At 44.1% G+C, this 14,449-nt stretch overlaps 1 protein-coding gene across 3 annotated transcripts; it reads right to left on the reverse strand.

Moving 5' to 3' along the window:
• On the reverse strand, positions 1-14,118 carry HIGD1A (HIG1 hypoxia inducible domain family member 1A). Of its 3 annotated transcripts, none has more exons than XM_055135284.1 (4): positions 13,941-14,118; positions 7,079-7,193; positions 5,943-6,077; positions 1-4,941 (listed from the first exon to the last, which is right to left on the reverse strand). In XM_055135284.1, exons 2-4 carry the CDS (start codon positions 7,173-7,175, stop codon positions 4,892-4,894), a joined length of 282 nt encoding a protein of 93 aa, XP_054991259.1. In that variant the 5' UTR covers positions 7,176-7,193; positions 13,941-14,118; the 3' UTR covers positions 1-4,891. The 3 variants fall into 3 exon arrangements, with proteins under 3 accessions (XP_054991259.1, XP_054991258.1, XP_054991260.1); XM_055135283.1 differs by lacking the exon at positions 13,941-14,118 and adding an exon at positions 12,826-13,524; XM_055135285.1 differs by lacking the exon at positions 13,941-14,118 and adding an exon at positions 12,635-12,765.
• Positions 14,119-14,449: the final 331 nt, after the last annotated feature.

The following is a 14,449-nucleotide window of genomic DNA, read 5'->3' on the forward strand; positions in this document are numbered from 1 at the left end:
TCCCGAGAAGATACATTTTATATTTTATTATATAAAAATACTTGACTGTTTCACAGACCAAAAAAACAGGTTAGCAGAAATTCGTGCTGGAAACCCAGAGCCATCCAAACATTAAAGTTATTAATACTAGTATATTGTATTATCAGCATTATAAGGGAAAGAAGACTAATCAAACAGTTGCTTTTGGCTGTTGTTCCCCTGGTACCTCCTTTCCCTTTGAGGAATTAGTCTTACAAGAAGGCAGTAGTAGAGGATCATTCTCTATAAAAGTTAAGAACACTATTTCCCAACCTCCCCCAAACCCTCTGGACACAAGCAATGGGGCTGGGAGACTATTTCTGACTGCTCCAGTGCCCAATACAGTCCTAGAATGAAGACAAATCTAAGTGTTAGAGTGAATATTTAATTCTAAGTCCTTGAGAGAAGACAATTCTAAGGCCATCACAAAACACTCGAGTTTATTACCACAACTATGATAGTACAGCAGAGGAAGCAGGAAGGTGCTTAATGAATCTTCAACAGAATCATCACCACGGTAGCTCATTAAGCGCTGACAGGATAGAGGGAAATCTTTGATACTGCCCCCAAATGCACAACATGGAAATGACTCATCAACTTACTGATGCAAAAGAATGAAGCAGATTTATGGCAGTGGAAAGGAGACCAGTCTGGAAATCTTTACCCAGTGTGTCTCCAACTCTATTTTCAACACTCCTCCTCCCCCTTTTCTTACTTAAAACTCTACTGTATATATGCAAGAAGGTGTACATATATAGTAGAGTTTCTTCTCTAATTTGTTCAGTTAAACAGTCTGGAAAAGTTTTACAGCACCTTCTATACAACAAAGCACTGCACAAAGTACAATAGAGCATGCATTAAAATTTCACACTAGGGCAAGATTTGGAAAAAATGACAGATTTGTGGTAACCTAGTTTTTTTTTCTTTCCAAAAGTAGATTTTGGGTTGGGTCTTTAAGATGTGCTCTTCACTGACTATGGGCAAGGGAACATTCAGAAAGGAGTAGAGCATGAAGGTGTTGGGGCAGTGGTGAGCAAAAGGCTTTGGTATTTGGTCCACATACTCCAAAGTGATACTGTGGGAGCTAAATTGCATGCAAGGGAAGTGAAGGATTTAGGTTTAAAAACAGGATTCTGGGGCCAGAGAGATAGTACAGTGGGCGGGAAACTTGCCTTGCATACGGCTGACTTGTATGCAATCCCCAGCACCCCATATGATCCTCTGACTTCCACGAGGAGGGATCCCTGAGCGCAGTCCCAGGAGCTTATGCCAAGAGCATAAATGGGTGTAGCCCCAAAATTAAAATTACATTGGGGGAAAAAAAAGAAAAAGGAGCTAGAGCGATAGCACAGTGGGTAGGATGCCTGCTTTGCACGTGGCCGACACAGGTTCAATTCCCAGCATCCCATATAGTCCCCCAAGCACTACCAGGAGTAACTCCTGAGTGCAGAGCCAGGAATAACCCCTGAGCATTGCTGGGTGTGACCCAAAAAACAAAATTAAAAAAAAAAAAAAAAAAAAGACCAAACTTAGAGGACCTGTTCTCAGTTCCTCAATGGGACCAATGATTAGGCGTTGGCCTCCACTTTAGAATCATTCCCCATTACTGAAACTTAGAGGTAAACATCCAACCTCTGTCATGCTGAAGACAAATTATTTCTTTTACCTCATTTCAGTGGCTAAGGTGAAAATAACCTCTAATAATAAAGGCCAGGAGCATGAGAAATACTTGTTCTTCTACCACTTTATATCAGGTAAACCATTCTGAGAAAATGGCAATCCAGTCAGTCCTGGGGCACACCTGGTTTCCTTTCTCACTTCCCCACTCCATCTTAAGAGCTTACACACACTGTGTAACAGATTCCACTAAGTGAATTAGAGTAACTTTAAAAATTCCTCTTGTGAATTCAGCTTTCTTCCTCATTCTACTAGATGCTGGGATAAGAGTATAGATTTATATGTTCTTCATGGAAATTTCCAGTTTCTTAAACTGTCTCAGCAATATTTCCTCATCTGTGAGGAAGTCTAATCTAGTTTCTCAAACACTGGGCTTGACCCTATATGGGATCACATAACTGAATGTGACAAGTGTAAAAAACTCTGCAACACTGAAAGATTTCTGAGCATGCAAGGACCAAAAAGTTATTAAAAATCAACTATAGGGGCCAGGATGATAGTACAGTGGGTACGGTGTTTGCCTTGCATGCAGCCGACCCAGGTTTGATCTCCAGCATCCCATATGGTCCCCCAAGCACAGGAGTAATTTCTGAATGCAGAGTCAGGAGTAGCCCTGAGCATTGCTGGGTGTGACCCAAAAGAGCAAAGCAAAATAAATAAATAATAAACTATAATGAATCCAAAGTGTATCTGGTAGCACATTCCTGTTCTTCATCTCTTGGGCAAAAAAAGGGTTAAGGGAGAAAAAAAAATTCAAGAAGTCTGGTTTAGGGGCCAGGGAGAGAAGACAGCACTTTGAGTAAGACACTTGTCTTTTACAAAGCCTGGTTGAGTCCCTGGCACAATATATGTGGTTCCCCAAATACCACCGAAAACCACTGGGCGTGGCCCAAAAACAAATGCAATAGTAAATTAAAACTAATCTCAAAACTAAAATTCTGGCTGATACAAACGACTCTACTTCTGAGGGAATTCTACCAAGTCTGAAGTCAAATTCTAGCCTTAACCACCAGATGTCCCTGTCGCAATGGACTGTACTTCTGAGGAAATTCTAGCAGTGCGAAGTCAAATTCTAGCTCTCACCACCAGATGTCACTCTTGCTCAAAAACTAGAAATAGTAACTTTGGACCATATGTTTACACATATAAAATATAAACCAACCTGGGGCTGGAGCGATAGCACAGAGGGTAGGGCATTTGCCTTGCATGCGGCCGACCCGGGTTCGTTTCCAGGCATCCCATATGGTCCCCCGAGCACTGTCAGGAGTAATTCCTGAGTGCAGAGCCAGGAGTAACCCCTGAGCATCGCCAGGTATGACCCTATATATATATATATATATATATATATATATATATATATATACCAACTTATTCTGATGTTCTTAATATTGAACACTCATGATCCAGGTATCAGTGCCAGGAACCATGAATGAAAAAGAACATACCCTCAAGACTAATGGGAAAGAGAAGTCTAATGGGAAGAAAAGTCTGAGAGGAATCATATACAAATATTCCAAAAACATACCATATTAAGGCTGGAGTGATAGTACAGAGGGTAGGGTGTTTGCCTTGCACATAGCCAACCCAGGTTTTATTGCCAGCACTATATATGATCCCCTGAACATCACCAGGAGTGACCCCTGTGCGGAATCAGGTGTAATGGCAGTCAGACAGATCAGTCATGGCACAAAAACTGAAACCAAATAAAACCCAAAATACTCATTCTCTACCCTGGACTGTATCTTAACTTGGATATGTATTCTTGGCTTCTGCCCTTTTGGAGAAGCCCATATTCTCTCTTGAATACCTATCTTTCTCTTGCCACATTATTTCTCTAAATATCTTTAAATACTTATTTTTAAACACTATCTTGCTTCACTAAAGGAAAAACAAAAGATACTAAGAGTACTAGGTGAAAATAAAAAATGCCATCCCCTGAAGCACTGTGTTCAACAGGGATGCTTTCGTTGTGGTGCTTGCACAGATTCTCAGTGGATTACACTCCTTTAGCTCTGGGACTTGCACACACATTCTAGTTGTATAGCTCACCAGGGGTCGCTGTGGTGCTCACATGTGACATGAGGTACTGCGCAGTGTATGTGGAACACAGTAACTGACAAGAGAAGGTGGCTAGGTAGATAGTTTTTGACTGTAGTTTGTACCAAGGTACAAAATGTTCTTTTTCCATTTTTGAAAATGTATTTTTATGGCATTCTGAGGATTATTTTTTCCCAATTAAAAAACAAAAGCAAGATATGACATGTTCACTTTAATAATATTACATTTGCCATGTATCACCATGGAATGTAAAATGAGGTTAGAAAAGAATTTCACAAGTTCAGTAAAACATTCTGTTGTATAACAAAATCTGCCTAAATGTCTGACCAAACCAGCCTGCTCATCAATCATCATTTCTATTTTAGGTAGTTTAACATTTATAATTATTACAGAGAAAATAAACAGAATGCACACATTAAGAAGTACCAAGTTACCTTTGTTTTAGCTCTTAAAATACCTATTTTTTATTTCAAAATAATATTTAAAAATTATTCTAGTAACAGCAGCAAAAATAAAATTCTGCAATTATAAAGAATTCAACTGAACTGCAGAATGTTACACTCATGTTTAACAAGTATAGGTGTGATTTTGAAATAAGTATTTAACAGTTCTGTTATTAGCTTTGTAGGTTTGGTTTAACATATACACACATTTTGAATTATGGGGAGACATATGTTTTCATTTTCATGCATTGTTCTTAAAGAGCCAGCCAGTCCTTAACACTGAAGTATTCAAAGAGTACATAAATCAAGAAGGAAAAAGTAACATAACCAAGGTTAATAGGACTCCTATATTTCATAGAAAGCATGTGATAGGCTGCAGCAACCTGGAGTATTTCTAAATTAGGACTGCTGTCTTTAGAACTGATTTCAACAAAAAAATTTAAGAAGATGTACATTTTACCATCAAATGCATTTGAATGACACATTTCTTTTGTGTTAACCTGACTCCCCTGAATGAACTTGTCACCAGTAATTTTATCAACAGGCAAATCAAGCCTGCAAGAAAGGAAGCCAATATTCAAATTATTATGTTACTGTCTGATTCAAATAATTTACTTTTGCCATAAAAATATAACCTCAATATGAGATATCTAACTAAAACAATTACCACCAAGACCAAAACAGCATTTCTTCTTCTAAGGTTTACGTTTTACCCAATATTCCTGATACATGGAATAGCCCATACCTAAAAAATAGAAAGAAAAAAAGAATGCTTATTAATCATTTAAATCTTTTCTTCAATATTATGAAAACAATTTATAAGAGCTAAGAGTAGGACCATTGCTAACAAGAAATATTGACCCTAGGATGATTTGCCTTCAGTGTACCTCAAGTCTAGTATGACTAGCTCAGACGACTAAAATATTTAGAAGATAACCAACACCACACAATTTTAGTAGTTACTTTTGCTACATATTACCAGATTAAGTCAACAAAGTCCCATATTTAAAAACTCAATTGGGGCGGACTGAGCGATAAGTATAGGCGCTTGCTTTGAATACAATTAACCCTGGGTCTATACAGGCACCACATATGGTCCCGTAGGCACTGGTGGGTGAGCTCAAAAAGAAATAAACTCATACTGTACCACAGTTCTAACCATTTTTGCATGTCTAGAATCTTCAATGAAATTATAAACTCATTGAAAAGAGTCTTCCTTCTTTTCCCCTCCTGTATATCCCAAGCAGTGCTCAGGGGGCCTGAGTGTCACTTCCAGGTCTATGGTTCAATGCTAGCAGTCCAGCAGACCATCCCAGGATTCCTTGAGGACCTCCAGGGTTATACTTGGTGATCCTAGGTCCCTTCACACACCAAGATACACCCTTGACCCTTGTCCACTATTTGAATTTTTATTAATCCAGTTGTGTTTTTTTTTTTTTCGCTTTTTGGGTCACACCCGGCAATGCACAGGGGTCACTCCTGGTTCATGCACTCAGGAATTACTCCTGGCGGTGCTCGGGGGACCATATGGGATGCTGGGATTCGAACCCGGGTCGGCCACGTGCAAGGCAAACGCCCTACCCGCTATGCTATCACTCCAGCCCCTATTAATTCAGTTTTTACATGGAAAGAGAATATATAACAGATCTTGAAACTCCTCAAAATCACTTAAAAGTTTCTATCCTGTTTGCAAAGGAAAATATTAACTGGGAATAACAAATGTGAAAATGTCTTGTAGGAACCTACCAAGAGTCATTGCTCCAACAACAAAGCCTTGAGCAGCAACACGCATATGGATCAGGTGAACCGACATTTTAGTATTTCCTCTATTCTTCAATTTGTACAATCCATAGGCAACAATCGCTGCAAAACCCGCCATGCCTGTAAAACAAATAGTCTCAAATAAATATTACATGGGCAAAGGTAGGTAATCAAGATGATTTATCAGGGCTGGAGCAATAGCACAGTGGGTAGGGCGTTTTGCCTTCCACATGGCCAACCCGGGTTTGATTCCTAGCATCCCATATGGTCCCCTGAGCACCGCCAGGGGTGATTCCTGACTGTAGAGCCAGGAGTAACCCCTGTGCATCGCCCGGTGTGAGCCAGAAAGAAAAACAACAAAAAAAGATTTATCATTAATTGTTCTTATAAAAATGCTAATATTAAAACATTAGTTAGCCTACACAACAATCTGAGTTTTTTATTTGCCTCAACCCTGAACAATCCATAATTGGGAGCAAATAGTAGAGCCCCATAGTAAATTGCTGGGTTGTTTTTTTTTTTAATTGGGGGTGGGGGAGTGGAAGCACCAGCAGTGCTCAGGGGCTTACTCTGGGCAGCATTTGGGAAACCATATGTGGTGCCAGGGATCTAACTGGGGTTAATCACAGCAAGGTACCTTACTCCCTATACTAACTCTTTGGCCAGCTTAAGATTTTCTTTTAATTGTGGGTTTGTGGATTCCGTATATAAATTCACTTAAAAGAGTACCAGGAAGACTAGAGAGCTTAATGGGTTGAATGCACGTTTTGTATGTAGAACAGGGCCCGCTACCTTCCCAAACCTGAGAGTGTTCTGAAAACCCAATAACAGTGCAGGGAACTCTTAGTCCAACTTGGTTGAATGAAGGAACTTAATATAGCAGAGTCTGTATTATTTTGTAACTGTGAGGTTTTTTTAAACAGCTTTTTTGAGTGCTATGAGTTCTCTGAGCAAAGCATGGAGACAGGATGGTCTTGGTAGTCTCCCAAACATTCACTGAAATAAGATCAACATATAAAAATACTGGAAAAATGTTTTCAGAAAGTGCTTGATAAATGACTGACCACTTTTGAATTAAAGTTTACATTAGTTCCATTTTAGATCACGGAAGTCAAACTTACCAATGGGGACAAATGGTGCCTCTTTAGCTTTGCGAATAAGTTTAGATCCCTGACCTTCATCATACGAAGAAATAGAAATATCCGGGTTGGTCGACATTGTGGTCGAAGTCTCTCCCTGAAAGAAAATGTCCATGAGTTTCTACAACTGAGACCATCTAGAGCAATGTTTCCCAAAAGAGCTGATACTATGGAGGGGAGTGAGCGGCTGTGCTGAATGACTGTGGGGGGTAGGAGGAGAGTAGCAGTAGTTGCAGATGCGACTAGGAGTCCCTTTTCATTTGTAACTTAAAGGTAGAGAGATGCTGAATGACTGTTTTATGGAAAAGAGGGTGGTAGACCATGTAAGTTTGGGATCTCACAGCTTAGAGTGTTAAAAGACAGCCTATACTTAAATCTTATTTTCACAAAGACTGAGAATATTATGTTTATATGACAATTATTTGAATCACTCACAAAGTATTTGTTCTCTTTATTGATCCTTCATGTATTTAATTCCTTTTCTTCTGATGCCAGGAACTGAATCCAAGAACTCATACCTACTACCAATTCCCTTTTTAATTCCATCACATTGTTAAAACAATTAAAAAATTAATTGAAGCCATTTTATCCATTAAAATATATAGGCTATGAATTTTTGGCTATTTTCATCCTTAATCAAATTGAACCATTTTAATTATTCAAATCAAACCACCACTTCTTTTTGCCTCTTTAATACCATGTCAGAAATCATACAAATATTTTTTTCTTTTTTGGGTCCACACCTAGTTGTGCTCAGGGATCACTTCTGGCAGGTTCTGGAGACTATATGGGGTATTTGGGATGGACTGGGATCAGCAATGTGCAAGGCAAAACCCCTATCTGTTGAACTATGCTGCTGACCCCTCATTGTGCACTTTTTTTGAGGATAAAGACTTTATATAAAACATTGCTAAAAATGCTTCTATTTAAAAACATAATAAACGTTCAGTTGAACATAAAATAGACTTTGGATATCTTCTAAATGTCTGATCTAGTTTCCTTTACATTTCTCCTAGACCCTTAAAACTCCCTCTTAAAATTCTCTACCTTCTTTTACTATATATAAATTTTTAAAATAGTATTTAAAAAATTGAACTAGCTTGATAATTCTATGAATAAAAGTGGCAGAGAATAAAAGTAATTTCCATTATCATAGGGACCAAAGATCCCATTTTCCCTTCAGTTATCTTTTATTTATTTTACTTTTCTGGTTTTTTGAGCCACATCCAGGGGTGCTCAGGGGTTACTCCTGGCTCTACACTCAGAAATCAATCCTGGGGCTGCAGTGATAGCACAGCAGGTAAGGTGTTTCCCTTGCATGCGGCTGACCAAGGTTCAACTCGGGTTCGGATCCCATATGGTCCCCTGAGCACCGCCAGGGGTATTCCTGAGTGCAGAGCCAGGAGTAACCCCTGAGCATTGCCGGGTGTGACCCAAAAAGAAAAAAAAAAAATCAATCCTGGGGGTGCTTAGAGGACCATATGGGATGTTGGGGAATTGAACCCAGGGCAACCACCAGACCCTCTGTGCTATCGCTCCAGCCCCTCTTTCAGTTATCTTCACACAGTAAATCAACAGGTGTTTTACCACAATGAGGCCATAACAAATCCATTTTCACCTTAGTCACAGTTACTATGTGTACACACACACACATACACTCATTCTGCATTGAGCTGATTTGAACTGCCTGCTAACTTTATTCAGAGATAAAATGAAAGAAGTCACAGTATGTAAGTACATATGTCTCTGATTAGTGTTAATTACAGTAACTCAAGTCACTATCCATAGAAACCCACTCAGAGCAGCCACACGCCAGGTGGGCTGGGACCCCATCCACAGTACTGCTCCACCAGAGCTCACCCCTAGACCAGGGATTGGTCCCACCTGATAGTCTGTCCTCTAAACATAAGTCACTTACACATAAGAAGGCCCAATTTCGTTTTTCTCTCTCTCTTAAATATGTATCTTACTCCCTTAGATAATAGCTCCACATTTTTCTAATAAGGGGTATTAGCAGCAATGGCCCGCAAATAAAACTCAACTCTAGAGAGGCTTTGTGCTTCATTTGAAAAGTGTAGTCATCCCTCCAAGACCCCAACCCTGTTATAGCAAGAGTATAATTCTGTCACCTGATAGAACAAAACCTTAATCCAGACAATTTGTGCAGTATTGGTGAGATGGGTGAAAATGTCCTTTTATAACTAGACTTCATTACTTCTAAGGGAATAAACTCCCACTTGCTGAGCTTTTTGTAATACAAGGTTCAATAAGCTCCAGGTTCAAGACAGTCACTATGTATTTGAAGAAATAGAGCATAAACAAGGAAATAATAATGGTTATTATACAACAAAGACAATGAGAACTGAATTTAGAGAGTGATACCTTACACTTGATACTTGATCATAACTAAAATTCTCAAAATCCTATCTGTTTTATCACAAATTCCTTCACCTCCCTTCCAACCACATGGTCTAATCACCTTTTGGGGAGTGAGGGAAGACCAGGGTTCAAGCACAGGGCATGACTCACACTGGCAAGGCAAGTGTTCTACAGCTGAGTTACTATAACCCAACCCAGTTAAAATTCATAAGGGGCTGGAGAGGTGGTACAGTGAGTAAGCCACCTTGCATGTAGCTGACTTGGGTTAGATCCCCTGCACTGCATATGGTTCCTGAGCACAGAACCAGGAGTAACCCCTAAGCATACCCAGATGTGGCACCTAGCCACCTCCACAAATAAACAAAACTTTTAGAGATACTCTCTATACTTTTTCAAGTTTTTGCACAAAACTCCTATTCTGGGGCTGGAGCGATAACACTGCGGGTAGTGCGTTTGCCTTGCACGAGGCTGACCCGGGTTCGATTCCCAGCATCCCATATGGTGCCCCGAGCACCGCCAGGATAATTCCTGAGTGCATGAGCCAGGAGTAACCCCTGTGTCTCACCGGGTGTGACCCAAAAAGAAAAAAAAAATAACTCCTATTCTTTTTCTGTTTGTGGGCCACTCCCGGCAATGCTCAGGGTTAAGTCCGGACTCTGCACTCAGGAATTACTCTCAGCAGTGCTCAGAGGACCATATGGGATTTAGGGGAATCAGAAAGCAGGTAGGCCCACAAGGGTAAGCCCACAAGCGCCCAGCCCAAGGCACCCTATTCTTATTTTAACTGAACTCCTCTAGAAAGGCTTTGCTAAATACTTTTTTTGTTATGCAATCTACTAAATTGGGCCTGTACTTTTTCTTTAAATGTGTTTTGCTTCTCATGCTAGAATTGTTTCTTTTGGGTCCAGTGTTCAGGAATCACTCCTGGAGGTGCTGGGGGACCCTTATGCAAGGTAAGCACACATTACCCACTGCATTATCTCTCCAGCCTCTTCTGCTAGAATCATTTAAGTCAGGGGTTGCAACTACCTTGCTTGCATTTCCACTGCCTGGCATGATGCCTTGCATGTAAAAGCATACCACAAAATATCTGCTAAACACATTAAAAACATATACAAAACCTCAATTTTTCAATTAAAATTATCCTCAGGTATCACTGTCATCCCATTGCTCATCGATTTGCTCGAGTGGGCACCAGTAACGTCTCCATTGTGAGACTTCTTGTTACTGTTTTTGGCATACAGAATACGCATCAGGGAGCTTGCAAGGCTCTGCGGTGTGGGCGGGATACTGTCTCTCAGTAGCTTGCCGGTCTCTGAGAGGGATGGAGGAATCAAACCCAGGTCGGCCACATGCAAGGCAGCCGCCCTACCCGCTGAGCTATGGCTCCAGCCCATCCTCAGGTAGTTTATAAATATTTTGTAAAACAATTATATATATGTATATATACATTTATATATATTTGTCAAATATATATGTAAATATATATATATATTTGTGGACTGGAGCGATAGCACAGCGGGTAGGGCGCTTGCCTTGCATTCGGCCAACCTGGGTTCGATTCCTCCATCCTTCTCCCGGCAAGCTACTGAGAGTATCCCATCCGCACAGCAGCACCTGGCAAGCTCATGTCATATTTGATATGCCAAAAACAGTAACAACAAGTGTCATAATGGAGATGTTACTGGTGCCCACTCAAGCAAATTGAACAACGGGATGACAGTGCTACATATATATTTGTAGAAAGGCCACCAGTATCTACGTTTCTTTTCAAATTCTTATATTGTATTTAATGAAGAAATAATAACCAAAGTCTTGGTTCCTTGTAATCATGAAATGAAATTATTACACGCCTCACTTCTTAGCAGATATAAACATGTTTTCTTCCTTTGCCATAATTCCTAATCTTAAGAGATCATCTATTTGGAAATTGTCTTTAAAAGCAAGAAAGTTGGGGACACTCCATTCTGGAGCTGCTGAATCCCATCTGAGGTGCATCATGTCTTTACCTCATAATACTTTCTCTCCCCTCTCATGTTTCTTTACTAAATTGTACTTCATTAAAACAAAGTTGGACGTTTTTCATGAATTTCACATCTGCATCAGTAAAATTCTGATCTCTCAACAATCCTCAGAGGACTTCTCAGGTTAAATCTGAGTGAGGGAAGCCATAGGGTCATTATTTGCTCTAATTTTTAAAAAATTTATTAATTTTTGTTTTTTGGGTTACACCTGGAGATGCAGAGGGGTTATTCCTGGCTCGTGCACTCAGCAATTACCCCTGGTGGTGTTCGGGAACCATATGGGATGCTGGGAATCAAACCCGGGTCGGCCATGTGCAAGGCAAATGCCCTATCCGATGTGCTATCACTTGAGCCCACATTATTTGCTTTAAATGACTAACATAGCTCAAGCAATTAGAAGACACACCCAACACGAGGACCTAAGGCTGATTTCAGTAACTACATAGCAGAGCTACACCAGCTCGTCTACCACCACCTCCAGAAGTGGCCCCTATGAAAATAAAGTGATGGAGCTGGAGAGAGTACAGAGGGACGCAGCCAATCCTAGGATCTTACCACATATGGTCCTTTTGAGTTCTATCTGGAGACAGAACTCCAGAACCAGGAGCAAGAGCCAGAAGCAAGCCCCGGGCACCTGAATATGATCCCCCAAGCAAAACCAAATACAGTGACTAATGATAATCTCTTATCCAGAACAATTGACAATACACCCCGAGATCAGCAAGTCGAATGATGCTTTTATATAACGTGAAAAAAATATTTGCATCTATTAACAGTATTTCTATCTGAACTGTGAAAAACATTAATACCCCAGATCTAGCCCAGTGGCAGAGCACAGATACCAGGCCCAGCTCAATCCCGGGTACTGTCCCAAGGCACCACGATTTGGAATCCCTGGTGCCACAAGCAAACGTGCATCCCTGCAAAACCGCGCGGGAGCGCCATAACCAAGTGTTAACATTCCCCTTTTACAGACACCCTTCCCCACCCTCCCCCCCCCACCCAGTCCTCCCCGCCCAATAAGAGGGAGACAGGAAGAGGAATCGATTTCTAAAATACGTTCATCATACCAAAAATGCAGTGCATTTCTGGGTATGACCGAGAGATTTTCTCTCCCTCCAGTAACTTAACTCACCTAAAACAATTTCTACCGCGACTAGAAAACTATCTTTTCAGTAGCAGAACGTCTAGATTTCCCGTCATCATCTTTCATCTCTCACCCCGGGGAACTGACTCAGCTCTCCATCCCAAAGCCGAAGACGTGCAAAGAAGCACCTACAACCCAATATTGAAAACCCATGTGGAAACCACGGATTATTTCGTCACCTTTTTAAGGCCACACTGAAGACACTCCCACCACGCCGGGGAAGCTGGACCAGGCCCAGTGGAAAGGCTGCTGCCCCGAACCGGAGATGTGACACGGGAGGCTCTTGGGAACCTGCCCTTTGGGGCCCCCTGGTGCCGCCTCAAACAACGCGGGGCTGGGGGGAGGGGGAGCCCAAATCCCCTCAGCATCCACCAGCCGGGCTTGTTTACACACGGCGGCCAGGGCCCCACCCCGAGGTTCCTACGCAGCCGGCGCGGAGCCGGGCACCTGGACCGGGTGGTCAGCACCACCTCCCTTCTCTGCAATCCCGCTGCTCGGAACCAGAACCCGGGTTTCCAGAGAGGAGCCCCCCACGCCGATGCGTGCGTGCGTGCGAGGGTGGACACCCGGCGAGCGCGTCCGGCCCGGGAGCAGCGACGAACCCAGCCAGCCTCAGACCCGTCGGGCCGGCGAGGCCCCAGGCGCCGCTGCCCGCACTGCTCCTCCGGGGTGGGGGGAACGCACGGTCGCCAGACCCTTGGGTGGCGCTGCGCCCCACGCTAAACCCACACTTAGCGTCTCCTCATCCCGAACCGGGGGGCGCATTTTTTTTTTTTTGGAGGGGGCTGTGGTAAGAATTTAGCGCCGTGACGGGCGCGGCCTCGCGCTCCCTCTTTGCCCGGCGCAACCTTTCTCGCTCCCGGCCGGTGTGACCTTGGCGCACTCGGCTGCCGGCGGCCCGCCCCCGACCCTCTCCCCAGCACCCCGGGGGGCCGCGCTCACGGGCCCCGCCCACGCGCGGGGGGTTCCCGGCCCCTCGAGGTGGGGCTCGGTCCCCCCCTCCCCGTCCTTCTCGGGGTCCCCCCTCCCCCGCCCAATTCCTCGGGGACTCCACCCGCTCGGTCAAGTTTCACGCCGCCGCTCGCTCCGGCTCCGTCTCCTCAGAGACTCTGTACCCCCCCAACAGCCGCCAGGTGACCCTGACCCTCCAGGACGGGCCCGCACCCCGCTCGCCCCCTTCCCCCGACGCGCGGCCCCCAACCCTCTCCAGCCGCTCTGGGTCGGGCCCAGAGTTACCCAGCCGCTTCCCGTCACGTGATGGGGCCACCCGCGTTCGCACTCGCCTCTCTCTCACCTCGCGCGTCCCGAGCTCTACCAGACACCCCAAAGCCCGGACGCCGCTGCCGGCTTGTGTGGCCCCCTGCCCGCCTCCTCGGCCCGACCCGGCTTCCTCTCGTCCCGCCTCTGGCCGGCCCCGACCAATCAGGAGTCAGCGGCCGGGCCGGCGAGGGGAGCCGGCCGGAGTCCGTCCCGGGTGTTGCGTGCGCGTACGTGGTGGGCGGGGCGTCCCCGAGCGGGTCCCGGATTGGCTGGGGTGACAGGTAAGGCGCGGTGGCTCCGCGTCAACGCTCACGTCGGGATCTCGTCAGCAGCTGGAAGCCCAGAGTCCGGGGTTCGTGCGAGGACACGCCACCTGGACGCTGGCCCGACGGCCCCGCGAACGCCGTGTCCCGAGCGCGAGCCGGGGAGGGAGTCCGACCCCGCGGGCCTGGAGGGGGACGCTGCCGGCGCGCCGGGAGCGTGGTCGTGCTCGCGGGAGCGCAGACGGGCGGAGGGTGCCCGAGCGCGCGGTCCTTCCCTCAC

This window comes from Sorex araneus, chromosome 4, assembly GCF_027595985.1.
Source record: "Sorex araneus isolate mSorAra2 chromosome 4, mSorAra2.pri, whole genome shotgun sequence".
In the NCBI taxonomy this organism is placed as follows: domain Eukaryota; kingdom Metazoa; phylum Chordata; class Mammalia; order Eulipotyphla; family Soricidae; genus Sorex; species Sorex araneus.

What these genes read in the sequence shown, in the direction of transcription:
- HIGD1A (XM_055135283.1), bottom strand. Translation starts at nt 13,014, where the DNA reads ATGCTGAGGGGATTTGGGCTCCCCCTCCCCCCAGCCCCGCGTTGTTTG. An exon ending in TTCAGTGTGGCCTTAAAAAG is followed by an intron (nt 7,194 to 12,825) that starts GTGACGAAATAA and finishes ATTTTCTTTCAG; the next exon opens with GGAGAGACTTCGACCACAAT. An exon ending in TGTTGGAGCAATGACTCTTG is followed by an intron (nt 4,942 to 5,942) that starts GTAGGTTCCTAC and finishes TCTATTTTTTAG; the next exon opens with GTATGGGCTATTCCATGTAT.